General features: G+C 58.3%; 2 protein-coding genes across 9 annotated transcripts in view; one reads left to right on the top strand and one right to left on the bottom strand.

Annotated features, from left to right (window-relative positions):
- Positions 1–27,371, top strand: part of PGS1 (phosphatidylglycerophosphate synthase 1) — a 71,577-nt gene that overhangs the window by 39,554 nt on the left and 4,652 nt on the right. For 3 of the 7 annotated variants that reach the window (XR_006728847.1, XM_045525705.1, XM_045525708.1), the window contains one exon: positions 1,753–2,371. The exons of 1 other annotated variant lie outside the window; for it this stretch is intronic. The gene's annotated coding sequence lies outside the window, so the exon portion shown is untranslated. Of the gene's footprint in view, positions 1–1,752; positions 2,372–9,202; positions 9,397–27,371 lie in introns of those variants that run through there. 3 more of the 7 variants (XR_006728846.1, XM_045525704.1, XM_045525707.1) reach the window with 1 other exon arrangement.
- Positions 1,396–27,371, bottom strand: part of DNAH17 (dynein axonemal heavy chain 17) — a 101,571-nt gene continuing 75,595 nt past the window's right edge. For both annotated transcript variants that reach the window (XM_045525703.1, XM_045525702.1), the window contains 24 exons: positions 26,953–27,117; positions 25,960–26,055; positions 25,590–25,807; positions 23,664–23,871; positions 23,246–23,361; positions 21,791–21,983; positions 21,276–21,511; positions 20,613–20,735; positions 19,203–19,407; positions 18,473–18,637; positions 18,062–18,202; positions 17,625–17,795; positions 16,555–16,677; positions 15,625–15,818; positions 12,890–13,038; positions 11,943–12,070; positions 10,868–11,095; positions 8,563–8,754; positions 5,824–6,003; positions 5,237–5,419; positions 4,123–4,305; positions 3,630–3,773; positions 2,942–3,167; positions 1,396–1,845 (listed from right to left, as the gene is read on the bottom strand). In XM_045525703.1, coding sequence (XP_045381659.1) covers positions 1,598–1,845; positions 2,942–3,167; positions 3,630–3,773; positions 4,123–4,305; positions 5,237–5,419; positions 5,824–6,003; positions 8,563–8,754; positions 10,868–11,095; positions 11,943–12,070; positions 12,890–13,038; positions 15,625–15,818; positions 16,555–16,677; positions 17,625–17,795; positions 18,062–18,202; positions 18,473–18,637; positions 19,203–19,407; positions 20,613–20,735; positions 21,276–21,511; positions 21,791–21,983; positions 23,246–23,361; positions 23,664–23,871; positions 25,590–25,807; positions 25,960–26,055; positions 26,953–27,117 — 4,215 coding nt within the window. In that variant the 3' untranslated portion in view covers positions 1,396–1,597. The remainder of the gene's footprint in view (positions 1,846–2,941; positions 3,168–3,629; positions 3,774–4,122; positions 4,306–5,236; positions 5,420–5,823; positions 6,004–8,562; positions 8,755–10,867; positions 11,096–11,942; positions 12,071–12,889; positions 13,039–15,624; positions 15,819–16,554; positions 16,678–17,624; positions 17,796–18,061; positions 18,203–18,472; positions 18,638–19,202; positions 19,408–20,612; positions 20,736–21,275; positions 21,512–21,790; positions 21,984–23,245; positions 23,362–23,663; positions 23,872–25,589; positions 25,808–25,959; positions 26,056–26,952; positions 27,118–27,371) is intronic.

Below are 27,371 nucleotides of genomic sequence, written 5' to 3' on the forward strand. Positions count from 1 at the left end.
CAAAGGTGAATCATCTCTTGGAAAGTTTGGAGATAATTTTGTCAACTACCCACAATATGTACGGGTGGAATAAATTACTGTTTATTTCAGGATCTAAGGGCAAAATTGGAAAAACTTCACATTTTTGTGGTTATTACCAGGGGTTGGAACGAGTTGCTTGGTGGCCACTGCAGTTTCATCTCCTCTGGTCAGGAGTGGCCTGTCCCCCTGCCCAGGATGAGAAGGGCTGCAGCGACCCCTCCTGGCCAGCGGCGGTAGGTGCCTGCTGCCAGGGCCGCTTGGCTCCAGCCACCACCCCCAGGGACTGGATTCCCTGGGCCGCAGGGAGGAAGGGTTGCAGGGGTGTTTTTCCTTCTCCCTCTGGTAGCCCCACTAGGCCCTAGGATTGCTGTGAATTATTACAACAGGCTCCCTGGACCTCTTCTTCACCCATGGTTTGGGTGAGTATACTTGGGAAAATGTTTTCACCAAACCTCAGAATGCTATTCCTACAGGGTTCCCTTTTCTTTGCTTTTAAGCCTAAGAAACGTGGGAAGCTTCAGGTTACAGTCCCCCTGGGGTCCCTCTTTTCTGGAGTCTGTAGGCTCTATGAGGTGTCCCAGCCCCGCCCCCCCCCCCCCTTAGTCAGTCATCTCTCCTTGGGTCTGCACCTGGCAGCCCGGCCACAGAGAGTCCTAAAGGTCTGGGGTTTACTTTCTCCCCGCTGCTGATGTCTTTCCCTTTGCAGATAGAACAGTGGGGGCCTGAGCCCTCCCTCCGGGCAGGTTGAGGGTGTATTTTTTTATGGTGGTTCTATAGCTGTCTGTACCACAAGTGTGGAGGAGCCTCACTCGTCCTCGGTCTCAGCTTGTGCCTGGAACTGGGTGGAAACTGCCACTGGGCCCCCCCAAACAGCCGTCCTGAACCCCGAGTATTAGAGTTGCCAGACCACTCTGCACACCCCTGGCTCACCCAGCCTGCAAGTTGGGCAGGAAGTGGGGACTGATGGTGGGGGGAATGGACGTAAGGACACAAGCATGTGTTTAAGGTAGTCCCCAAGTGCCCAGTGATTAGGAGGTGCTTCAGCTACAGGGAAGTGGTAGCTGTGTGGGATTCTGGGGGTGGGCTGGGGCGGGGATGCCATAATTACAAAGGCGCTTCTTGTACTGGAGAGAAGGTAACCTGTCCCCTTACGGGGGGGGGGGGGTCATTTGCATGTAGCATCAGGCCAAATGGGGTGACTGCCCCATGCTGCTTGCATTAAAAAATAATTCTGACTGGTCCCACCCCGGGATTTAGGGGTTTGGTTCCTTGCTGCTGGGAACTGAAGCCTCACCCCAAGCCTGGGCCGGGCCCTGTGGTGGCTCTCATGCATGAGCTGAAGGCTGGGGCAGGTCAGTCAGACAAACAGCTAAGTGGCTCCAATAGTTTTAATCTGTACTGCCTTGTCCACGCTAACCTCCACCCCCTGGTTAGTCCAGATGCACTTGGTTATAAAGCACCTTGTTTACTTAATAGAGAACAAAAAACACATAGATAAGGAATGGTTGCAAGCTGGGTTTCCAGTTGGAAATTGTGAGTTGTGGTTATAACTCAGGGAGTGAGGGCCCGAGTCGGGCTAGACCTGTAGGAGCAGGGCCACGGCCGCCAGGGTCCACTTCGCTGCCTTCTCTTTGGTCTTCAGGTTAAAGGTCCAGACGTAGGTGGGGCCGCGGATGCGTGTTTTGTATACGGGACACTCATATATGTTCTTGGTGTCCATGCGGTCCCCAGGAATGGCCTTGATGAAGATGACAGGCATGGCCGGCGTCAGCTCCTTCAGCCGTGATTCAGCGATGACTCCGGTCTGGGTGTCCCAGCGAGCTCCTGCGGGGATAGCACGGTGTGGGTCAGGTGGCCCTGGGGAGGTGACCGTGTCCTATCTAGTACGCTGCCACCAAGTGCGAGGAGGGGCTGGAAGGGCCCTTGAACCTCCCAGGACTCTGCCTCCCAGGGCTCAGGCCTGGTGCCAGGGCTGGTCTGGCGCAGGATTTGCTGCACATGGAGTAATTATGTGCATGTTGTAACTGCCCCGTGGGTCTCTCTCTGCGCTGAGGACCAGCTCTGCACTGGGGCTCTAGGATTCCATCCCTTTAAATCTGTGGTGTTTTCAGAGCCTCATCTGCGAGCCTTCTTAACTGCAGGGGCAGGAAATCATAACTCCACTTCAAAATTAGAGCTTCCCGTTCCCTGGCTCCCTTTGTGTGTAACGCCCATCCTGTGTGTAGGGTATAGATAATCAAGCATATATGCATCTACATTATTCACTTTTAACCAGACTTGTTTCTACTTGCTCTATTTAATGATGTTTATGTTTCCTGGCTGTAATTCCAGAATAAACATGGAGCGTGGCTGCTGTGTTTGTCCTTGGGGATGGGGGAAGTGCGATCCCTGAGCCTTTGCGGGCCTGGCACCCACAGATGACTGCAGTTGTTGCGAGGGGCGGAGGAAGTGCCATTCAACTCAGAGCGGGTCTGAGGAAATGGCTTGCCCCACTGGCTGCCTTGGGGTAGGACAGGGTGACATAGGGGCAACTGCTAAGAGGCATCCTCCTCCCTCCTGCTGTTGGGTCTGGGCCATGCAGAGGCCAGGTGGCACTGGGATGGGAGCACAGGCAGAGGAACTCACGGGGCCTCAGCTCACCCAGAGAAAGCTCATCTGCTCTGGGCTCCATGGACGGAAGAGGCCCAGTTTCTCGTTGCCTATAACTGGCCTAAGCCCCCCAGTAAGCACAGCCCTGGCTGTGTGATCGGGGCTGGGGGGGGCGTGTCTCCACTAGACTCTTGCAGAGTCTGGGAACCCTCTCCACCCCTGCGACCGGTCAGCACGGCCCCTGAGCCCCTCTCCCACCGCCCTCACTGTCTGTCTTTGCCAAGCACTAGCTTAGTCTCCCCCCCCGTGGCTCTGGAAGCTTCCTCCTCACCTTCCATGAAGAGCCCGTACACGTAGGAGCCCTCGCGGGGGGGAGCAGTCATGTCCTCCCGATTTTTCTTGGTCACTTCCACAGACAGACACATCTTGTCCAGGGGCCACTCGTTCTTCCTGGCCATGGACTGCATGATGGCCGTGAGGAAGGACTGGGGGTTGAAGAACCCAGCCAGCCACACGGCGGTAGGCAGGGCGAAGTCCGTCGTCCAGGCCTCGAGTTCCTGGCAGGAGGAGGGGGACCAGGGCTGAGCAGCGGCAACGCAAACCTCTCGCCGAGCCAGCTGCCGTCCCGTGACTCGTGACGGGGCTTTGCTGTCAGGCTCCATTCTCAGTGAGGGAAGAGGGTCACAAAGGGAACGGCTCAGCACTTGAGGATAGTTTAGGATCCCGAGAGAGGTTTTTGCCTTTGTCACCTCGCTCCTCATGGAGGGTGGCTTACCCGGAATGTTGGCTCAAGGGAGGGCTGAGGCTGCTGTGCTTGTGGCAGATGGGGTTGTTTCCCCCTTTGGGAGGAGATGCCTGGGGTGGCAGGGGTCTGGGTGCTGTGGACCGGGCCAGGCCAGCAGGAATGTCCAGAGCGTCCATCACAGCCACGCTCCTGGAGGCGCTGGGGTGTGCTGTACCTGGGCACTGGGGTCCGCGGGTCCCCACTCAGGCAGTGGCTGAGAGGACGCAGTGCTTACCCTGATGCGGAGCAGCAGGTCGGCGTACCAGGCCGCCAGGCCCATCATGGAGGGGTAGGCCCGGGCCACCCACGTGTCCGGCACAGTGTCGTAAAAGAGAGCTGTGGACAGGTCTTCCATGTCGGTGGTGATGGTCAGTTCCCCCTGAGGAAGACAGGGGTGCCAGGGAACCCAGGCTGAGCCTTGCGTGCTCTCTCGCGGGAGGGTGGGAGAGCACAGGCCCCAGCGTGTTCTGTGAGTTGTCAGCACAGCGTGGCTTTGTGTGGTGCCTCTAGAGACATCCTGTGTCAGGGCCACGTCGGCGTTTGCTGCTCGGGAGCCGTCTGGACACCTGCCGTGGCTTGTTCCAGGGCGCCTAGAACTCCAGCCCCGGGAGGGGAGGGGAGTGAGAACATGCTAACCCACGGCGCAGGCTCCCCCGGGCCTTGGTTTACTGCTGGTTTTGCAACCAAGCCGTGTCTTTGGGGGCCTGGCAGACCCACATTCTTTTTACCTTCAGCCCCAGGCTCAGCTCCTTTAGTGAACGGCGCATTTCATTAGTCAGAATGTTCATTCTTTCACATTCTTGAAAAGCCACTACCACGTAGGGGGTCTTTTCAGCGGCCTTTGCCATGATCTCGGCCATGTTGAATGTCTCCGGGATCTTCTCGAGGATTTCATCCAGCACAGCCTTCACCTGGAAGTCAGTCCCCGTCACTGCATCGTCACCAAAGCAGAGAGCCCTCCCCACAAACCACAGGGTCAAAATAAACATCCACAAGCCCAAGTCCTTGGGAAGAGGACAGGCAAGTGGACTTGCTGGAGATGCAGGGTCACAGGGGCAGCAGAGCCTCGGCCCGCAGGCTGTGACTGTGGGTCAGGCCAGGTGGCCCCGCGCCTCCCAGACCCTCCCAGGGCACTGGTTTCCTTCCCACCGTGAGAGTCACCCAGCGTCATGGGATTGTGACTCTGTCCTCCCTGGGGGCTGCCTGTAGGGACTGTGCTGTTCCCACCCTCTCAAGGAAGGGCCACACGGTGGTCACCTGTACCACCATCCCTCAGCCAATTTCTAATTTCAATCATTAGACCGAGCACAGGTCCTGGGCCTAATCGCGGTGAGGGTCTTATGTCAGGAATTTGGTCTAGTTACCGTGAAGCCCAAAACATGGGTAACATGTAATAGAACTTTCCCAGAATGTTAAGTGCAGAGGTGCTCAGGAGACGGCACAGAGGGAGCACAGACGAGTGAGAACTTGTCCCGTGCGCCTGCATCCTCTGAGCTGCTCTAATTCTTTGAGTGTCAACAGGACCTGCCCGTTGTGATCCCCAGGCTCCCCTGGAAGGGCTGCTCTCATAGGCCAGACTGTCCTGTACGGGCCACACCACGGCTCACGTGCAGGCAGGGCAAGGCTGGAAACCGCAGCTGGGGAGGCTGGGAGACTGCAGGGAGGGTGGGGGGCAGCAGATCCCTCTCCTAGGCCGCAGCCTCCATGGCTGGGGGCCTGTTAACCTGCTTGCGGGCCCCGCTCCCACTGCTGCCAGTTGGGGCTGCCCTCTGGGGACCCCCCCACCCCCAGCCCTGGTTGGACCAGGAGGACCCTCCTTCCTCTGGGTACTAAGGATCCTGCCTTCTCCTCTCGAGACACTCCTGTGCCGGCTCCCGAGTCGGTCTCTTTCGGCTGCATTTCCAGGACCGTGCGGAACAGCTTCTCCGAGGTGACCGTCAAAAAGCCAATTTCTGCATTGGGGTGCAGGCCGTACAGATAGGGGCTCTCCGGAGGGAGGTTGTCGTCGATGTACTCGTGGTAACCCTGGAGAGGCATGGTGCGGAAGCAGGCTGCAGGGCCTGTGTCCTCCGTGCAGCTCCTTCTGGTTCCCCGGCCCATCCGCGGCCTGCCCCGCTCCCTTTGCTCCCCGGCCCGGCCACCGCCTGCTCCCTTTGGCTCCCTGGCCCGGCCACCGCCTGCCCGGCTCCCTTTGCTCCCCGGCCCAGCTGCCGCCTGCCCCCTTTGCTCCCCGGCCACAGGAAGGAAATTTCCACTCCCCCTTCCCAGAGGCTGCATTTCTCATCCTCACTTACGTTGGCTGTCTGGGTTCTTACTCAATTATTGATATTCCATTTGTAATGCTGGCTCTCCCCGGGAGCCAGCCAGCACGCATTAACCCTCCGTGCCATTGCGTCAGAGTGAGCTCATGCTCAATGCGTCGTCCTCACCTTGTAGTCCAGGTTCGGGGGGATCTGGAACCCGGGGGCCAGGAGGACCTCTCCCTCCAGCATCTCTGCACGGATGTACTCGGCCAGGTAGGTCCTGCACAGCCGGCGGTCCCAGTCGTCCGTGATGTGGCCACCATACATGATTTCACCAAAAAGGTAGCGGAGATCATCCCAGGGCACCTTGGGAAAGATGGACACAGTTAGGGAAGGTCCACCCGGCACTCAAGGGCCAGCTACTCCACGAGCCGTCTGCTGCTGCCCCCCCTGCCGCCAGGCTGTTGAGGACCACCAGGTGCAAGGGCCACCCTTCTCCCTCCGGTGCCCGTCCCCCTGCCACGCTCTGCCCTGGGGCCCCTCCCCAAGGGCCATGCAGCTTCTGCCTCCGTCTGGGGCTGAGCTCCTGCCCCCGCTTGCTCTAACACTGCCTTGACGGTGGCACCAGGGCTCTTGTGCTGGTGCCGCAGACGCCCTGGCCTGAGTCAGAGCTCAGTCCCCCCTCCCTGTCACGGGCTGTGACTGCCTCTCCACGGCCGCTCTCAACACGAGCAGTTTGACTCCGCGTAGCGAGTGTTGACTCAGGCACCGTCTATCTTTTTGGCCGTGAAGGTCGGTTAGTCATGTCTTCCAAATGCTTCAAGTGGGTCTTCCTCTGATCCCCCCGACATCGTCCTGGCTCTGCTATTCCATGCAGATCACATCATTCCAGGTAGCTCCTGTGCCCTGGAGGCCTCTGCAGTCGCACAGATGGCTTGGAGCAAAGACCAGACTCGGCCGTGTGCGCAAACATGCTCTCACACCAGGCCAGGTGGCCTCTCTGGCCTCTGCTCTTGCCGTGTCCCTCCACTCATCTTGCCCTCCGGCTATTCCTGCTGTCCCCACGCTTCCTTCCCGACACCTCAGCCTCTGCTCCTCTTCCTTCGGAGCCTGGCGCCTGTGCGGCCGCCTCTGCAAAGCCAGGGACTCTGCTTCCAGCCTCCACGTAGCTTGTCCCCTGCACGGCGCCATCCAGGGGAAGTGCAGTGGGAGCCACGTCTGATTCTAAACTTTCCAGCGGCCACAAGAACAGTAAGATCATTCCCACATGTAATCAGTATAAAAACTATTAATAAGATCCTTTGCACTCTTTTTTCAGCAGCGAGCTCTTGAAATGCAGTGTGTGCTTACACATGCAGCCCCTCACGCCGCAGCCGGGGGACAGCCACAGGGACTGTGCCACTTGCGGTGGGCCTGTCCCCGCGTTTGCACACCTGTTTCCCTAGGATTGCGGCTCCTTAAGGGTGAGGTGGGCATTTACGCAACATTGGGACTTCCCCGGTGTCCTGCCTAAAAGAGCTGTTTATCAAATACCATTGAATTAAAATTAATTGAATAAGACCTAGATTAATCAATTGTCTGGTTTAGTCTCGTGAAGTTTTACTTAGAACATTGATAGTCTCTAAATTCTCATTTTGTGACTTAAAAAATATTTTTCTCTGCTTATCTTTAGGGTGTGCTGAGCTGCCTAGAGGCAGGGAGGGCCCCCCACGGCTGCCTCCCCAGGAGGGAGCCCCTGTGTGTTCCCACATCTGCTGGTTAGAATCCCCCAGAGACTCTTGTGGGAGACAGAGCTCTCCGGGTCTCTCCCCGGGAAAGCCCGTGCAGGTTCTGTGTGTTTTTAACAATACTCCAGCTGATTTCTCTCTCTGGCCGAGTGGGAAGCCCCGACCTACGTCCTCAGAGCCAGGACTGAGCGGGCCACGGACAGGGACAGCGTCTCCATAGGTGGTTACTGGCGTCAGACGGGATCTGTGCCAGGAAGGGAGAGCGCAGGGAGCGGTGGGGAGTCGCAGAGGGGAGAGGGGGCCTCCCCAGGGGCGTGGGCCCCGTCGGCAGGGCGCGGCGTGTCCGAGGCACACCATGTCCACGCTCACGCAGTGTCTCGGCCAGCTTAGAACCTGTATCTGTGTGTACACGGGGGGGAAAATGGCCAAGGGAGTAGCTTGAAGAAATTCTAGTGAAACTGTTCCCCCCACGCTCCTGGCCCCGGAGGGACCACACTAACGGTGATGATGAAAAGTCCTTTTTAGCATCTCCCTGCACGACTTGTGAGTACAGAGATACAGACCTTGTCTGAGGCAAGACGGGCCGCGGGCACCCCGTCCCGTCGCCCGGTGGATGGAGATGGCCTTTCCCTCTCCCCGGTGGCGCCACAGGACCATGGTGGCCCCCTCATGGGAAGCTCTGTTGCGGCCCCCCCCAGGCAGTGTGGGTGCTTGTCCTCATGTCAGCCCCCTGGACCTTCTCAGGCTGCGCCGGCCTTTCCTCGCCTCCCCTGCCGATCTTGGGCTTTATTACGAGGGGTGGGAAACAGGAGGGTCCCCGAGGCCGGCCCCTCCCCTCCTCATCCTGGGTCTGGCTGCAGCCCCCGGTGGGGCCACAGTCCAGGAAGCCCTGCTTGTCCCACCAGCAGGAGTGCTTCGAGCTGCCCCAGGGAGCGCTAGCTAACATGCGGAAACCCCGCAGACAGCCCACAGCAGCCAGAGGTGGGGGCAAAGGACAGATGGTAATTGCTACGTCAGTTGCTGAGATCACAGACGTTACCGTTCTTCAGATTTTGTTTGGTTTATGAAAACTACTTAACATCTTGTAAACAGACTCAACAAGAGAGAGGGAGGGGAAGGATGGACGGAAGAAAGAGGGATTATGTCCAAGCAGGAGGATGTACAGGGGCACTGATTTGGGGGACACGCAACCCCTTACCTTGGGGTTGGCCTCCAGGTAGTTGTAGAGCACGTTGATGGAGATGGTGAGGTCCCCGTTGTTGAAGGGGTAGGACCGGTTCCAGCCCTGGGCGCCAAACTTGCGCCTCTCGGCCACCACGGCGTGGAAGTAGCACAGGGCGAAGAGGATGCACTTGAACTCAATCTCCTTGGTGCACATCTCCAGGGTGTCCTGCAGGAGGGGGACACGTCCCATCAGGTGTTGCGGGAGGGGGAGGGGAGACTTGTGCACGGAAGTGCCCCCAGGTGCGACCAGAGCCGTCTTCGACAGCTGGCTTGCTGGGGTGCGGGGGGCGGGGGGCACCGGCTGTGATCTGAGCCGGTCTCTCCTGCCAAGGCTGAGGGACAGAGCGGTGTCTTTTCCCTGTTTCTTTCAGAAATGCAGTTTTGTCACTGTTAAGTATTTATTACAAGTTGAATTATTGATATACTGCTTCCTAATAAAATCTTCCCACATATTGGAGCCATGAAAAAGAAAGGGTTTGCTGCGCAGCCCCTGCCCCCTGATAAGCCTTCACCAATTGTTTTTAAGAGCATTTGGGATGGTGTTTGCATGCAGCCGGTGAGGAACACTGGTAATTACGAGGAACGTTCTTTCTTGTGTTTCTCTGCTGCCCTAGGTGCCTGCAGCTTCTGTTCCCTCTGTCCTACGGCCCAGCCGCCCTCGTCACCTGGCGTACCCGCAGGCCTCAGCTGCAGCCTGGACGAGGCATCTCCCTAAGTGCGGGCTGTCACAGGGTTTCCTGCTGTGCCACCACCCACCTGTCCCTGAGACTTTTGCAAAATACAATAAACACGAGCTACTAAAGGAAAAGCAGATCGTGTGCTTGGATTCACAGCAATGGCAGTTTCTACAAAGATTACGAAATGTCTCCTCTCTATGTCTGTACTGTCTCACCACGGGCGGCAGCAAACCCTCCTCCCACGGCACCGACCCCTGGCCGGGGCGTGAGTGGCGTGGCCCCACGGCCCTGAGTGCATCCTATGGCATTTGTCACAACGGACTCCCACACCCGGGGTCCTGTCTGTGCCCCTCGGCAGCCCATAGGCCGCCAGCTCCGGTCGGGGTGGGGGGGCACTGTATGCCCGGCCCCTCCAGCGTGTGTGAGGCATTGGTAGCAATTGTTCTGTTAAAGGAGCAACTGACCCATTTTAAACATTGGTTTTCTTTCAGTTCCCTCTTACTTTCACACTTAGACAATGGTGTGTCCTTTAAAAGCCAGTTGGGAATTGTTAGTTGGTATCTCAGATATTTCATATGAGTGGTTTTTTCAAACACTGAATCAGATGCAGAAGCCGTGCATTCACGGAACATTGTACTCCCCGAGCAGGTCTGTGTGAGGTGTCGTAGGAGAACACGGCCTTTCAAAACCTCAAGGTTCTGGGCTCCAGCTGGGAGATGCAACGTGTGCACACGGAAACTTCTCGTCCAGAGCAGAAACGAGGCCCCAACACGTAAATGCAGACTAGCGGTGCCCAGGGAGCTGTTCCCGGGGGCGAGAAGGCCAGGGAGGCTGGAGCAGGTGGCGTTCTGGCGAAGCCCTGAGGGTTGTGAGGTTTGGGTTGCAGGGCAGAATCGGGTGAGAGTCCAGGCAGAGAGGGGCGTGGAGGAGACCCACCCAGCGGGCGCCCTGCTGCCGGGTCCTCGAGACCTCCACCCTCCATCGTGGAGGCAGCAAGAAGCCACTGCAGTTGCTGGCGGAGGACTAGGCTCGCCAGTCAGCTGACGGCAAGGAAGCCGGGTTTTGGAACCAGAGCCCAGGCCCCAGCGAAGGCAGCCTCACCACCGTCACCCGTCGCCTCCAGCAATGGGGCACTGCGGCCCGTCCGCCTGCAGTCGGCCTGTGGACCAGTACCAGACTGCGGGGCTGGCAGGAGGGGTCGGGGCGCTGGGGCCCCAGTAAAGCCGACTGACCTTCAGGGGCCCACTGGGGGGAGCCCGGCCCCACCTCCAAGGACACAGTAAAGACGAGTTCACAGCACTCACTGGTGCTGATCTGCAGGTTCATGAAACTGATTAAAAACTGCATTTCTGCTTATGAAGCTTTAAGTAATAAACAGTGCCATAGCACTGTAAATCGTTTGCATTTTACAGTCTTTTGGGAATGTGTTGATTTTGTCGTGTGAGGGGTACGTGCGTGCGTGCGTGTGCTGGGGGGCTGTCTCCAGACCTCTGTGTCGGTCCGCAGCTCCCAGGCCCAGCTGTTTCCTCTTGTCGGGGCCCCGGGGCTGCTCAGGGGACGCGGGGACTGGTGCTAGGCTGCCCCTCGCAGCCACTGCCCTACCTGGGTGAAGAGGTCCAGGGCCTTGTGCAGGTTGGCGTACATGCCCGTGGGGGGCTCGTTGGTGATCTTGATGGCGTTCTCCAGGATGCCCTGGGGGATGATGTGGGACTCGGGACTGGGTGCCGGCTCCGCGCTGATGAACACGCGGTAGTCGTCGTGGCTGCCGGTGCTGTAGCGCTCCACCTTCTTGTCCAGGGTGCTCAGCCACCGCGCCACGAGGTGGATGTTCTGTAGCCGAGACCAGGCATTAGCTGACCACACACGCTTCCCACGTCCCTGGGCCCACAAGGACGGGCCACTCGCCATGTCCCCTGTCGTGGGCGGGGCTCTTCCCGCCAGCACCGACACTCGCCTGGTGCCTGGCACCACCCCTCCTCCCCACTCCGTCCACCCTAACCAGGTGCCAGGCACACTGAGATATTTTCAGCCAAGCAACTGAGGCACCAGAATCTATTTTTGGGCTCAATTAATTCAAAACTTCCACATTTATGGCTAGTCCTTCTGGTCCTCCCCAGCAGAAGGCTGAGATTGTGTGGCCCCCACCCCTCCCCTTGAAGCTGAGGGCTTTCCATGGGGGCCAGGCTGGGCCCTGCGGACTGAGGTCACCACACCTTGTGGACCTGTGGCGGCCGGGCAGACTTGGAGGCCCTCGTGGGCGAGCCGGCAGCTAGGAGGGGTCTTGGGGGGCCCCAGGCTGCCAGAGTTTAACCAAAGCATGGGGGATGTCTCTGGGGTGCTACGGCCTTTACTGCCTGCCCCAAGCAAGGAGGGGGAGGGGTCTTTGTCAACCTAGCATTTGTCTTTTAAATACTATCTCTTTAGGGGTGCTCTGGTAGGTACCCCAGAGTCTGTCTCACCACTGAAGAACCCAGGCTCTCACTGGGCAGTCCTGGCGCCCACACCTCCCACTGACCTGCCCAGAACTGACACCCTGGGTGCCCCCTTCGGTGGGCTGGGGGGTGTCCCGCCACGTTTTTGAACACAGCTCCCATCTTCTGCTCCCTTCTGGGCCTTCCAGCCCACCCCGTGCCACCTCGGGAGGGAGCCCTCGGCCCAGGTGCCGGCCGCCTGGTACCTGCAGAATGACCCAGTGTCCATTCTCCGCAGCCACGTCCAGGGCGTTCTCGGCCACCACCTCTTGTCCCTGCCCCAGGGACACATTATGGAGTTTTCCATTATCTATGGTAAATCCCAGTTTTTTCCCTAAAACAGGAAAAGCACGAGATGATTAAATGACAAAGGTTCGGGCTCTGCGATCCACAGCCGGGAATCCCACATACCTCCCCTCCCGCTTTTCCTGTGGTGAGATACACAACGCAGTTTACAGTTCGGTGACGCTCGGTACATTCACGGTGTTGTGCAACCACCCATCTGGCATGTCTCCATCGCCCCAGAGGGAGTCCCCGTGTGCACTGAACTGTCACTGCCAATCACCCTCTCCCAGCCCCTGCCAACCCACTGTCTGCCACCAGGATTCCCCGATCGTGGATGTTTCACATGAGTGGAATCACGCAGCGTGGGGCCTTTCTGCCTGGCCTCTCTCCCTTAGCAAGTTCTGCGTCCCACCCACGTTGTGCCTGTGTCAGTACTTTTCTCCTTTTGCAGGGAACAATTTTCCCTTGCATGGCTCCAGCACACTGTGTTTATTCACCCAGCCGAGGGACTCTGGGTTGTTTCTACCTTTTGGGTACTGTGAAAGGACATCTGAACACCTGTTTTCAGCTCTTCTGGGTGTAGACCCAGGAGTGGAACTGCTGGGTCTTACAGTAATTGTGTGTGTCACTTATTGAGAAATTGCCACAGTGTTTTTCCCAGCAGCTGCAGCAGTTACTGTCCCCCCCGGCAGCGTGCGAGCGTTCCAGTCTCCCCACAGCCGCCCAGCTCTTGTTCTCTGTCTTTGGCAACTGCCATCTGGGGGCTGTGAGGTGGCATCTCGCCATGGCTTGGGTTTGCGTTTTCCTAGTGGCCAGCGATCTGACATGGGCCCCATTTCCGAGAATATCGCTTGCAGGCTACACTTACCCAAGGCCTCCACGTCTTTCAAGGGGTCTACACCCGGGGACAGGATGAAGAAGATCGGTGTGGAGGGGCTGCTTTCCTCGTAGGACTTAGAAAACTCCACGCTCCGGCCTTCCACGAACTTGCTGCCCATCTTCTCCTCCACAAAGTTCCTGAGGGCAAGGGAATCGGCGGCTCAGCCCAGGGGCGAGGGGCTCGGGTGGGCCGTGGCCCAGGCGGAAGTGCCACTGTCTTGGTGGACTCTCGTCAGCAGAGAAAGGGCTCTGGCGAGGGGAGGGGCCCGTGTGCCGGGCGCCCCGTGAGTCCTCCCTGGGGCAGGCTAAGCAGTGTGGGGGCTGCGATCCCACACACGGGGCCCACCGCGAGGGGGGCTGAGGGGGAAGGAAGTTCACGTCAGAGCAGTCTGGGTGAGCCTGAGAGACCCCAAAACATGGAGAATCAGAAAAATCAAAGAAAAAGTAACTTTAGACCACAGAAACACCTCTCTGTACTGAGCCCCAGTCTCTGTCTGTCTTGACCCCAGTAGGTCTGGGGCCGGTCGAGGCCTGGGGTAATCCTCTTTTGGGAAACCTAGCATGGTCGGGTGGTCTTTGGATCCCAGGTGTCTGCCTGTCCTCCCGTGATCACAATGGCTGAGCTAACTATGGTCTGAAGGAATCCTAACAATTAAGATTTATGAGCTTTTAACATCCAGCCTGGTCTCTGGAAGGAGGACAAATGACCACATCCTGGGGGTGGGAGCCGCCTGTCCCTAGGCAGCTCAACCCGAGTGCCCTGAGCGTCCCCCCCCAGCCTGCTCCAGCTCCTGGCTCCACGAGGGGCTTTCTGGGGGCGCCTCTGCCTGCCGTTCATCTCCCCGTTCCGGGCTTCCCAAACCGACGCTGACTCTCGGCAGGGGAGGGAGGAGGAGCTGCTGCTCCTGGAGGCCCTGATTCTGTTCCGTCCAGGCCTCTGGCATCGACTCAGAGTGTGGCTGCCGTGATCCTTGTCCAGGGAGGGACTGAGGGACTTCCACAACGTCCTGAGTCCTGCACCTGGGCAGGGACGGAACAGAATCACCTTCGCTAATTCCTGGCCAGGCCAGGGCTGCTCTCTGTGGGTGAGTTAAGGATGCGGAAAATGTGTGCTTGGTCCCCGCCAGGCTCCGCCACCTGCAAGTGTCCTTGGCCGAGGGGCGCTGGGGCCAGCTCCCAGCCGCTCCCATAAACCACTGGCAGCTCGCGATAGGCCACGGCCGAGTATTTACACCACAGAAACTGGCCGTGAATGAGGGCTTTTTTTTTTCTTGGAGAACCAGTTTGCCAGCAAACCCCTCCACGCTGGGTGGGCGAGCCGCTTCCCACTCCCTGCACCAGTGTGGGTGCCTGCCTCCCAGGGCTGCTGGGGGAGCCCGCGAAGGCTTTGGCAGCACCCGGCACGAGGCGCCCTCGGCCGGCACCAGCTGTTCTTACTTGCTGTCTATTTGAATTTCCCAGCTTTTAAGCTACACTCTCCTTATATAATCAGGGTGGTGAATCTGCCTTCCTCGGTGCCACAGAAATGTTAGATATTTCAGAGCCGAGGAACATGATCTGGGTTCACCTGGGGTCTGGGATCGGCCGTGCCACTGGGAAGTGCGCTGCTGCGTCCGCAGTTGGTGGCTGTTTCCTTGTTTTGGGTCACCAGAACGCCTTCACACACGCTAACTCTGGACAGGGAGGCCACCTCATCTCATCTTCAGATGAGGACTCTGATGCCCCTTGAGTCTTGTGCCCCAAACACGCCAGCTTCCCCAGGCAGGTGCATGTCCTTCACCTTGGCCTTGCCTTAGCGTCCCCCACCTGTCTTCCAGCACCGGGTCCAAGCTGCCTCCCCGGGCCGGCACTGCCCTCCTGTGTCACATCACAGGGACTTCTTGTTTCGTTCGTTGCCCCCCACCCCTGCCCCGTCCCTTCCCCCTTCTGTCTGCAGAAAAGAAAACAGAAAAGTCTGAGTAACCCGTGAGTGGGATGTGAGTTGGGCCCCTGCTTGGCCAGGGGAATTCTGTTGGGGACGTGGGTGTCTTTTGGGAAATCTGGCTGCTTTCAGGCTACGAGGAAAAATGAAACGGAAAGAAGCCAAACAAGCTGCAGAGGCTCCAAGAATGGACCCTGGGCTTGTTTTCCATGTTAAACTTCCAACATTGAGGGGTTTTAGGTCTGGAGAAATTGTTCGTGAGATGAGAACACTTCTCTTGCAAAGTAGCCAAAATTGACACCCATGAGACACCAACTTTGAATTTGCCATTGAGGGGTCGGAAGTCCTGGAATGCTGTTGGTGTGGCCATTGTTTTCTCCCCAGAACATCCTAAAACGACCTGGCTTGTGTGGCTGTGGTGGACATGAGCATCCACACTTGAAATTGCACTTTCAACCTAGGGGCCCACACGGGAGCCTCACTTTACTAAACATTGCGTGTCATGGGTACCCCTCCCACTCAGGTTGGTGGCAGGGGAGCGAGGGGGAGCCTGCTGACCACACTCAGACACACCGAGAGTTAAGGAGAATCAGGGCTGGGGTCACAGAGGGGTGGAATCCCACCTCGGTCCCCGAAGAATCACGTGGGCTGATGATTTAACTTCTCTGAGCCCCGTCCGCTTCCTCTGCAGAACAGGGGTAAGAATAATCGAGGCAGGACGACTGACTTAGGTCCGAGGATGTCTAACCACGCCCCCCCAGGCTGTTCGCCTTTCTGGGGGCGGGGCCCGGCGGGGCACTCACTTGACAGCGTAGGTCATGCGGTCCGGCCTCATGCACCGCACCATGCAGAGCTTCTGCAGGGCCGTCTTGTTCTTCCACTCCTTGGGGAAAATTTCCTTTTCTGGGGCTTCCGACTCCACAAGCTTCTTCCACCGCTTGGCGGATCCTTCAATGTCATTGTCCAGGTTTTTGAACTCGTCCATCTCCGAGAGGGCCTGGGGGCAGACGCAACAGTCCACAGACTGTTTCCACTCCCCACCACCCACCCCCTTCCCCAGAACATTCCTTTACTTAATTCAGTAAGGAGAGACCATGGCCTCGGGGAATCCAGGGCTCTGGGAGGAGAAAGCCCGAGAGGCCCTCACTGAGCCACTGAGCCCGTGCGCTGTTAGGTCTGCCCAGACAGCGGCGGGAGCCTCCTCGGGAGGAATCTAGTCTAGGGACATGAACTCGCCTCCCAGTTGGGAGCATCTGAAGGGACCTAGTGGCTGCTTCTCTAGTGGTCCCTGGAAACAGCCATCCTATCTCAGGGGACCACCCTCTTCAGGGCTTTTTGAACAGAGCCACTGAAACTCAAGGGTCCCCGAGTGCTTGTGTCCAGGAATCTGAGCCTTAGCACATTGCACTTGGCTGGCCCTGGGAGGAGGGGGTTCCGGGGAGGAGGGAGGGAGCTGGGGTGTGGGGGGACACGCCCCGGGCCTGGTCTGGCTCCCAGAGGATGCTGTGTGCTGGCTGTGTGCCGGCCCCAGGGGACCTAGCAGATGTCACAATCAGTCAGGAAAGCAGAGCAGCCAGCCCGTCCTGGCTGGTATCCCTATCTCTGGGGCCTCCTCGCTTTACTGAATTTTACGGGCCTGTGGCGCCTTGTAATCTGGCCTTGTAAACATCCTCCGCGTTAGCCGGAAAGACCCCGCGCGGGGAGAGTACACAGCGGTCAGTCTGCGGACGAACCTTGATCCCACCCCAGCCTTGGTGCTGCAGGAAGTCCACTGGCGAGACCACCCCGGCCTTGAAAGGAAAGCGCAGGAGAAAATCCAGCTCCACTGGGTTCAGCTCCTTCTTCATGGACAGGACCTGAGGGACACAAAGGCCACACACTCGCTGCTGGCCAGCACCGCGCCAACAGCCCTCCAAACAAGCCCTCGGGCCGGCGGGAGGAGCCCCCAGCCCTCAGGAGATGCATGTCCTGCCCTTTTGGGTTGGGGCAAAACTTTGTCTTCACTTTGTTGTGTTTTTTAAATTGTGGTGAAATCATCTAACATATAATTTACCACTTTAACCATGTTAAAGTGTATCATTCAGTGGCATTTCATACATTCGCAATGTTGTGCAACTACCACCTCTCTCTAGTTCCAGAACTTTCTCATTGCCCCAGAAGGGAGCCCCCCTCCATTAAGCAGTCGCTCCCCACCCCTCCCCCGAAAGGGGGAGTCTGGCCCCTTTTGTACTCTGCCGCCCTCTAGCCCTTTGCCACGGGACGACGCAACAAGGCCTCGCCAGACGCCAGCACCTTGACGTGGGATTTCCCAGACTCCAGAACCGTGAGAAATAAATTTCTACAGCTTATAAATGACTCAGTCTTAGGTATTTTGTTACAGCACCGCAGAACGGGCGAAGACCGGCTATTTCATCAATTTAACGGAACACAGCTCTTTAAATATTTCAGCAGGACTGTATAAACGAGAAATATTTGTTCATTGATATGATTATTGCTTAAAAAATATTACTCAGCATCCACCGCGGGCTAAGCACAAATGCAGGACGCTACCAACACAATGTCACAAAATGACGTTTCTTGGTAAAATTCTCCTCAGCTGACCTCTGGCCAGAGCTGCCCCCGGAGCACCTTGCCTGCCTCCCTCACCGCGGGCAGGTCCCACGTCATCCCCTCGGACTCCAGCTCTCCTGGGGTCTTTTGCTGAAATGCAGGTTTGGGTGCCCCAGAGCCGGGCGGGGCCTGAGAATCTGCATTTCGCTGCCGGCCCACAGACCGTGCTTTGAGGAGCGAGGCTGCACCTTACCTGGAACGCAACTTGCGCCAGGAAGATGAGCTTGTCGCGCTCGAAGAGCCCCCGGGCCGTGTACGTGTAGACGGAGTAGGTGATCTCGTCCGTCAGGTTGATCACGCGCTGCTTCACCTCGTCGGCAGGGGCGGTCTTCAGGATGGCTTTCTCGAACACCACGTTGAAGGCCTGGGGAGGTGGCCGTGGAGGCTGGCAGGGCTGGATGCCGCCGCTTCCCAGCCTGCGGTGGCCTCCGGCTTGTTTTGACTGTGGGTGGGGGGTGTCTAGGGGAAGAGCAGGGTGCAGGGACCAGCCCAGGCGCTCCCCGGGGAGCTGGCGCTGCGCGGATCCGCAGCCCCGGCCCCTGACCCCGTCCTCCCCCAGAGGGTGGCCTGGCACCGCTTGATGGCTCTGCGGGCGCCAGGCCCGGCCCCGGAGCCCACAGGCAGCCTCACCTTGAGAGAGAACTGGTAGATGGGGTTGATCTTGTTGAGGTCGTTCAGGATGAAATACAGCAGGGACGCCCTCTCGGCAGCGGGGCGGTAGCTCTCTCTTGCCTCGTTGATTTTAACTTCCGTGACTTTTGCCTCTTGCACCTCAAAACAAACAAAAGGGGTGTGAGTGAAGCCAGCAGGTGGACACCACCACGCGTCGGTGGGCCCAGCCCCCTCCAAAGCGCTTGGCTCCCTTGGAAGCCACCATGGTGGCAGCAGGTGCTGGGGGGAACCCGCGCCCCCTCCTCCCCGCCCTGGGCCTCCTCGGACTCCTTTCCTCCCCGCTCACTGGAGGGACCACTCGCCCTGCCCCCTGCCACCATGCTCCGCCCAGGGCTCGAGGGCGCAGCCCCGGGGAGGACGGCATCGTACCTTCTGCTCGATCTCGCTGGCCGTGTGTTTGGTGGTCTCTAGATTCTCCACCAAGGCAGTGTCTCCTAGAAAGTTCCCCGATGCGGCTGACAGACGGGCCAGGAGAGAATCTTCTAGCTCTTTCAGAACAATCTTAAATTCATTCTGAGACTTGGTGAGGTTGGCCTGCCAGGGAAGCAGAGTCAGTGAGCATGTGGCCTGGTGGCCGTGCAACTCGGCCACGGCCCTGGAGCCCAACGGGAGCAGGACTCCATGGCAGATGGGATGCTGCAGGAGTGGCCCCGTGGTGGCGGAGGGACCCTGCGCCTGGCCGCCAGGCTTCCTGTCGGGGACACTGTAGGGGGAGAATGGGGAGACAGGTGCGCCTGGGACTGTCCTGAGCCCACGTGTGTGGCCAAGACAGAGCCACGGGAGTGGCCGGCAGCCAGGCCACTCTCACAGGGCAGCGCGTTGGAGCTTAGAGCCTCTGAAAACCGCAGTGACTCCCATTCTGCGAGTGCAGCGGTCGTCTGATTTAGAATTAAACTTGGAGCTGGATGAGGAGAGAACTGGGGAAGAAGTAGTGACTCATTGTGTCGCACAAGAAGATATGACTCAGTGGGACAAGCTGAGACACCCTCGGAGAGAAGCGAGACCCCCGGGGCTGGTGGCCGCTCACAGGGACCCTCACGTGGACCCGGCCCCCTCTGCCCCTCCGGCGGTTACCCCCTGGGTGACCCGACACCGTTACCTTCAGCTGTTCTAGATCTGGGCGCTCTTTGGCCACCACAGCCGCCAAAAGCTGGTCCTCGAGGCCATCCCTGGTGACCAGGAAGTTGATGAGGGTGCACTGAGCCTGCATCTCTGGCTTGTAGTGTGGGTTGAAGTACTTGGTGTGCAGGATCAGGCGGAAGTTGTGGTGGTACTCCACCTCCTTGTCGCCAATCTTAATGAACCTGGATGGCGGGGGAAGGATCAGCTGACACGGCTCTGCTGACCCAGTGACAGCCACACAGCACAGCCACCTTTGCCCCCGCTCAGGGCCGTCCCCAGGCTGGGCTGCTGCCTGGAACCCCTGGTCGCTGGAAGAGCACCGTGGGTCTCCTCATCCGCCCCTCCTCTCTGACCTGGGACGTGGGCCCTTCTAGAAGATGCATCACTGTTTCCTCTGGGTGGTTTGGTCTGATCCTCCCAGCAGTGTTTGCTCACCTCCGCTGCACACTGAGCTCACCTGGAGCCTTGACAGAAATGCTCACGACACAGTCCCCTCTGGAAATTCCCAAGGCTGGAGCCCGGCTCAGCTAGTCTGCCGCGGGGTGTCACTGCTCCCTGGCTCCTGGCTCTGCTCTCCCCTTTCTCTGGTTGGGCTCACTTTGGGGGCTCCTGTCTGACCCCACCCCTGGGCATCCACACTCATTCTGCGCCCTGCTCGGGGTCCAGGACATCAGCAGATTCACTTGCCACCTCCGCTCCGGGTCCCTGCGTCCCCCTCTGCATGTAAAGGTGGCGCCTGTCAATTCTGACATTTACATTTTTAAAGTTGGTTTAACTGTTTTTATATGATAAAAGTAAAACAAGCTCAGTGCATCAGCTGATGAGAAACAAAGTGTGGCACATGGCACATTATTCTGCCATAAAAGCAAAGTACTGACGTGTCCTACCACACACGTGAACCTGCATGCAAAGTCAGAAGGGCCAGACACAGAATGGCCCACAGTGTGTGATTCTACTCATATGAACCGTCCAGACCAGGCAAATCCATAGACAGAAGGTAGATCAGTGGTTGCCAGGGCCCAGGAGGGAGGAGTATGAAGAGTGACGCTGAATGGGGTGGGGTCTCCCTTTTGGGGTGGCGACAACGTCGTGGCACTAGACAGAGGTGACAGCTGCACAGCACTGTGAGTACTAAATGCTCCTGCTGCAATCTGCTTAATTTCATGTTATGGGAATTTCACCTGAATTTAAAAAAGGGAATACAGTACCAAGATTTGCAAAATGCATAAAAACAGAAAGAAGAAAAATGTCCCCACTAAGGGCTGCCCTCTGGAGGTGACCACTAGTAACCGCTGGTGCATTCCTGGTGGGGCACTTTGCCAAGGCTGCTGCTCACCAGGGCAGGTGTCACCCGGACTAAACCACGGAGGTGGAGACAACTACTCACTTTCCCTTTTTGATCGTGTTCCTGCCCAGTAAAGGATCCAGCACGGGGTCCACGGTTTCCCCAATGTTCTCGATGAGCAAGATGTCCCCTTCTGAGATGGCCTGCTCGATGATGTCCAGGTAGCTGCAGGCACAGCACAGGAGCCACTCAACGAGAGGGCCCAGTGACAGACGGCAGTGGCAGGGGGAGGTGCCCTAGGAGCCCCAGGCTCATTGCTCCAACAGCTCAGCCTTTCCCAACAGGAGCTGAAGGGCTTCTCTGTGAGCTACCCGTGTTCTGCCGGGCGTGGCGGTAAGCACGGGAGCAGCTCTGAGCAGATTCACCGCTGCAGAGGCAAACACTTTCACATCTGCATTGCACCCGATTTTCCAGCCACGGTTTCTCATGTGTGATGAGAAAACAAACCACACGGACCAGGGAAATAGGCAGCAAGGCCAGGCAGGATGCGAACCCAGGTGGAGAGCCTGGGCCTGGCTCCTCCCTGCAGGAGAGCAGGTGATGGGGGCAGGGAGAACCCCGAGTTTAACTCTTCACTACCGTGCTGTTCCCCAGGGCTGCATATTTAAACCCGCAGGCAGCGCTCGCATCTGTGAGGGGCCCACGGTGTGTTTCTGGCCCCGGGGGGCCTAGTGGCTGCCTTAAGCCTGTTCCGCGCTCACACACCTCTTCTGGCCCAGGCGGATGGCTTTCAGCTCACTCCCGTATTTGTTTTTGATCCATTTGATTCCTTGAAGCTGGGCGTCCACGATCAGGGGCCAGCGCTCCGTGTTGCACAGGATGGTGGCGTTCTCGGTGGACATGCGGTCGCTGGGGAGGCCCTGGTTGTTCCAGGTGGCCACGTCCGCGTCGTCCGTCAGCAGGCTCAAGGGGTCTAGGCCTTCCGTGATGGGGATGGGGAACTGCCGGGGGAGGGCATTCTTCTCAGGAGGGTGATCCGACCTTACTACGCGGTGGAAAGCAGCCGTGCAAATACTGCTGTGGTTCAGCCGCACTCAGACGCAGGACCAGCCGGGCGATCTGGGTGGGGACGGCCCTTTGCCTCACTTTGGACGGAGCTGCTCGTAACTCAGCCGGCAGCGACGTCAGTGTCAGCATCACCGGGCCACGTGCTGAACCCCGACTGGGCCGGAGCCTCAGCCCCGGATTTCCCACATGGTGAACAGGGCCGTCCCTCTTACCTTCAAGTGATTGACGTAAGGAATCCAAAATTTCTCTATCAGTTCATTCCGGTATTTCTTGGTGAAGTAGCCCACGTAGGAGACGAAGGCAGAGATGAGCAGGACGTCCCCGCACAGCGTGACCCCCTGCTTCTTGTAGTTCTCCACCGATTCCGCCCAACGGACGTTCTCCGAGGCCAGTCCCCCCACCAGCCTGGAACGGGAACAGGAGAAAATAAAACGCATTTGCCCAAGTCAGAGGGCGGGACAAGGCCAATCCTCCACCTTTGAATGTCTGAATCTTCAGAGTTTCAAATCTGCACTTGGCTTGGTGGCTCAATAATGAAAATGCTTTTGGGAGTATTGGGGAAACAAAAATAATGCTTTTTGGAGGCCCCTGGGAACAGCGCCCTTCCCTGCCCTTCCCTGCCCCTCCCTGCCCCAAGCCGTCTGTGCCTGTGTCGAAGATGCCCGTCTATGCTGACGTTATTTGACCACTTCTCCCCATGCTGGTGATGCTGCCTGGATGTCACCAAGCACTTGCTCAACCAGCGGGTGGCGGAGCCCAGGAGGGGACTGTGGTGGCCACAGGACGATGTGGCATGCAGAGGGGACCTGGCCCTGCGTGGAGTGGGGACTGCAGGGCAAGCATTGTGCTTCTCAGGCCAGCAGCCTGAGGGCCGTCCCTGACCCCAGATGGCACACCGTGAGCCTGAAAGTGTTGACGTCTTTGTTGAACGTCCAGGTTGTCCAGTTAGGCCCACTGAGGTCAGTCTGTGGCCACCTGAGCAGCCCTCGCTCCCCCGTGACCTAGAGACCACCTTGCTTTTCTTGCCAGGTGAGGTCAGGCCCAGTGTGGCAGCCTCGAGCCCCCCGTGGCTCCTGAGCTGGCGGCCAGTCTGCACCGAGACCTGGTCTCTGTGTAAAACACACACGGGGCCTCGAGGCCACAGGGTGGGAGTGAGCACGTGAAATAGCTGATTGCTGATTTTAATATTGATAATATTTTGGCTATCTAGGGTTAAAATATATGATTAACATTAATTTCACCTGTTTCCTTGTACTTCTTTAACGTGGCTACTGGAAAAGCTCAAATGACAGATGTAGCCCATGTTCTACTCCTAGCAGGCAGCACTGCCCTAGACCCCAAATCCGTGACAGAAACTGTAAAGTGGGTGCGCCCTGGCTGTGCAGTGACCCTGGGAGCCCGCACCCCACGCCACGTCGTGGGTGACAGTGGATTCTGGGGCAAGGCCCTCGGGACACGCGTCCCGGGCAGGTCTGGGTTACTCGGAACCCTGTACTGCAGGAGGGCACGTTTCCCAAAGGTCGCTGAATGCACAGGAGGACGAGGTCTGAGCCCAAAAAGTGAAAGCTGCAACGTGGCTCCTTCCTCTTCCTCCAAAGGCCTCAGGGTGGGCTTGTGCCTTTCGGGGGTGTGGGAGGCAGGAGGGAGGGTGTGGGAGGAGCTGCTACCTGTTGGCCAGTGAGATCACCCTGTTGGTGGCTTCGGCCTCTTGCTGACACTTGATTTTCTCGGCTGTTGCTTTCTCAAAGGCTGAGGTGAGGTTGCTCAGGTTAGCATTGAGTTCCTGGAGGCACAGTCGGAAAGGTCCTGGGACAGCAGCGCGAGGCATTCCCAGCACCCCCGGGAGCGCGGCAGGGCCGGGCCCTGTGAGGGGCTCCCCCGAAGGCCAGGAGCGCCTGGAGCACGAGGGCCACGGAGGCCAAGTGGCCCCAGGCATGACCCGGCCCCTCCCTCGCCTGCGTTCTCCGTGCTGCTCAATAATTCGTGGCAGCGGCGGTGCCAACCCCTTTTAAACAGGGATATCGATTGGCAGCGTGAGCAAGTGGCTCTGGTGTTTCACAGGGACGCGAGCGAGCCAGCACTTACGGCAATCTTGTTCTTGATCCGGGACAGCTTCTCTTGTGCCTCTGCCAGTTCTGCATTAGCCTCCTCCAGGGCCTGCCTCTTGGGGGCCACGTCGCAGTAGACCTCGTAGAAGCGCACGATGTTGATGCACCAGGAGCACAGCCCCGCGGCAGCCGTGGACTTGGAGCGAATGAACTCGGGGTCGAACGTTGGATTGCCTTGGTAAGGCCTGGCAGGGGACACCAGATAGCCAGAGTCTCCCTGCCTTATTCTGAGGAAACACGCCCACAGAGGCTGAGCATCTCGCCCAAGGCGGCACAGCTCTGATGGGGCAGTGCCCTACTCTGTCACTCCCACTGGCCCAGGTGGCATGACCCGATTTCCTAAGATGGGCACCAGGAGACTCAAATGATAAGGTCACAGGGATGAGACGTGTAAGAGATGACGTTACAGTGACCAAGAACAATGCCCACTGGTGTAGTGTAGACCCTTTGGAAACTAGTATTTTAAAAATGATGAAAACATCATTAAATATAACAAACGGAACTATCCACACAAAGAAATTTGAATGGATAATTCAAGGTATTGATTGAAAAGCAATTTCAATTGAGGCTGGGATACAGCCCGTGTTTCTTGCTCTGGTCTACGTTACGCTGTGTTTGGCCTAATGTGAAAATGAGTTTGCATCCTTCAAACACACACCAAACGGTGTGGGATGGCGGCAGCCCAGAAGTTTGCTGGGTGACAAGGAGAAGACATTCAGAGAGGCGTCATTTGTAATAGCAAATGGAACCAGCCTAAATGTTCAACAAAGCAGGAAGAGCTGGATTCATCTATGGCAAGATCATACAACAGTTAAATCAAGCTTGCGAAGTGTGTTAATAACAGGGAAAAGTGGTTCCTGTCAACAATGTTAAGTGAAAAGTAAAAGCAGAACAAATAATTGTGTATGTACCGTATTATTTCAACAATGAAAAAAACTTTAGAAACAGACTGAAAAATACACCCAACGTTGACCGTGGCCACGGCCTGGAGGCCGGTCTGCCGCACAGCCTTGCTTGTTCTCTTGCACCTTGCGTTCTTCTGTGTTTGCCAAACATTTTCCGTGTCCAGCCCTCCTGCTCCCTGGAGGAGCTGGGAGCTACGGGGGCCCCAGCTTTGGCTGCTGGGCTCGGGGGCATGGCCCTCTTCCTCAGTCCGGGTTGGGGACCCTGAAATTGGGCTGCCAGGGGATGGCGAGCAGGGAGCCCTGTGGGGGGAAGTGGGCCTGGAGCACTTACAGAGTGGAGAGCCTCGGTGACATTTATGGGTAAAAAGTGGAGTCCCTGTGACACCCTTCCCAAGGGCCATGGCCCACCCCAGAGGGAGCCCCTGCCAGCCCTGTGGGGGGGTCCTTCCAGGTACGGGACCTTTGCAGTCGGTCCAGTGGCAAGAAAGAAAGATGCACGCCAGAGCCTAACTGTGTGTGCATGTGTGCATATATGCATGCATACATGTGTCTGTGTGCACTCGCATGTACACTGTGTGCGTGCACGTGCACGCACACGCACACACACACACATTGCACCCATGTATACGTGTATGTGTGGGGGGCCCAGCTGGCCTCGCTCAAGGACCTGTGTCCTGAGGGTGTCCTGCTGCCGTGCAGTCTGCGCGTGTCCAGCTGTGTGCTTTGGCCCCAGGTGCGCTGTGGGGAGGGGCTGCCGCGGTTTCCCGCCCAGGCCGCAGGAGCCGGGCACCCTGTGCCACCAGGTGCGGCCAGATTTGCCCCAAAGGTCGCCCACCATCTTTGGGGCTCCACCTTCCTCCCCGCAGCCCAAGCAAGACCCCACCCCCACCCGGCAAGCACACATCCAGGGGCCGGTCGCTGTGGGAGGAAATTCTGGACCACGTGGCGCCTGACGTGAGGAGGACTCGGGCCCCCTGAGGCGCAGCCACGCGACTCACTTGAAGGCTTTCAGGCAGGCCTCGGGGATGTGCTCCTTGTCGAACTTCTTCAGTGAGTCCAGGAAGACGTCCACCTTGCCCATCATGATCTTCGCAGCCTTCCAGCTCTTGTCCTTGGGGATCTTCCCCCCGGGCGCCGTCAGGATCATGACGGCGGCCGTGACGTTGACCACGGCATCTGGGGGGGACCCGAAGGACTTCAGCTCTGTCAGGTTGTTCTGCGAACAGCAGGTGGGGTGGGTTAGCTGGGCTCTCGCGATGCCCCTGAGGAAGCTGCTGGGGCGAGTCACCCCTTACAGCGACTGCTAAAGCCGCGTCCCCTCCGCTCAGGCCAGGGGGTGGGGTCCCCTTTTCTTCGTTCCCTCTTTACCTTATTCAGAGTATCGAGCGCTTCCTGTGCGGCCAGCAGGGCTGGTTCTGCCTTGGCCAGGTCTGTCTCACAAGCCTTTTGTTTCTCAGTGACGTTCTGGAAGGAAGCCGGACAGGGGGGCGTGTGTGTGTGTAGGGGCAGCAGTGAGGGGGTGCGGAGGGGGTGGGCCTGTCTCTCCACCCGCAGCCCAGACCCCAGCAGGTCTGAGCTCCGAGGAGGAGGCTGCACTTGGGGGCTGTGCCCCTCGCTGACAGCCCTGCAGTCTGGACCTGCCTCTCTCCCGCCCCTCCTCTTCCTCCTATCGGTTGGAGCGTCCAGTCCAGGGGCCACCCAGACCATCCACTGGCCTGGAGATCTTACCGTCTCTGGGACCATCTTGTAATCCCCCCAAACGGTACATTCAGAGAGTGTAGCCCATCCTCTCTTTAAGGAAGTAAGAACATCCTCACTGATGGGCCGGTCCATTTACTCACTCAAGAGCAGTTAATCACCGTGCATTCTGAATTTAAACAATCAGGCCCCAAAGTGATGAAGACGTTCCCCCCAAGTGGCGCTTCTCAGCCTTGGCTACGCACCAAAACCAGTCAGCATCCCCCCTGGACGGTGACATCTTGCCCCCTGCGGGGTCCCAGAGCAGCGATTCTGAGGACCAGGGCCCTGGGGGGTCTTCTCAACCCTCACGTGCTCACGGACACTGGCATCTTGTTAAAAAGCAGGTGCCGTTGGGCAGAGCTGTAGGGGGCCTGAGACCCTGCATTTATTACGCGTCCCCCTGCTGCTGCCACCGTGGCCTGGGCTGCACTTTCAGGAGCTCGGCCACAGGGCTGGGCATTTCTGCCAGGAAAGCCAGCTCTGAGCTGGGGCCCTGCGCCCGGGAGAGACGCCCTCCCTTCCGGGCCCCTGCTGGTTTGGGAAACTCGCCCGTGTGTGCAGGTCTCGGCCTTCCCTGGGCCTGCGGGAGTCACGGCGGGCAGGGCAGCAGCCTCCGCCTACCTTGTTGATCACCTCCACCTTCACCTCCTCCTCGTCGGCGATCGCTTTCTCTTTGCTGACCTTCTCGGTCTCCACGCCGACCACCTGGATCAGCTTATCTGCATTCTCGTTCTTCTGCTTGAGCTCGGCCTCCTGGATGGCCAGCTTGGCTTTTAGATCGTCCACCTGGGGACGGAGAGGCCAAGGGATGGGTGAGCTGGGGCCGCGGGCGACACGCCACCCTCTGCCGGGCGGGACTGAGCCTTTTCGGTATCTCTGAGGGACGGTGCACACAGGGCCACAAGCAGCAGACACAGTCCCGGCACTCAAAGGGCTGGTGGTGCAGGTGACCGGACAGAAAAATGCCAACTGAGTCACAGCGCTGAGGAGTTGGGGAGGCTGAGGGGCGCTTGGGCTGGTGGGAGAGTGACAAGGAAAGC

This window comes from Lemur catta, chromosome 15 (genome assembly GCF_020740605.2).
Source record: "Lemur catta isolate mLemCat1 chromosome 15, mLemCat1.pri, whole genome shotgun sequence".
Lineage (NCBI taxonomy): Eukaryota > Metazoa > Chordata > Mammalia > Primates > Lemuridae > Lemur > Lemur catta.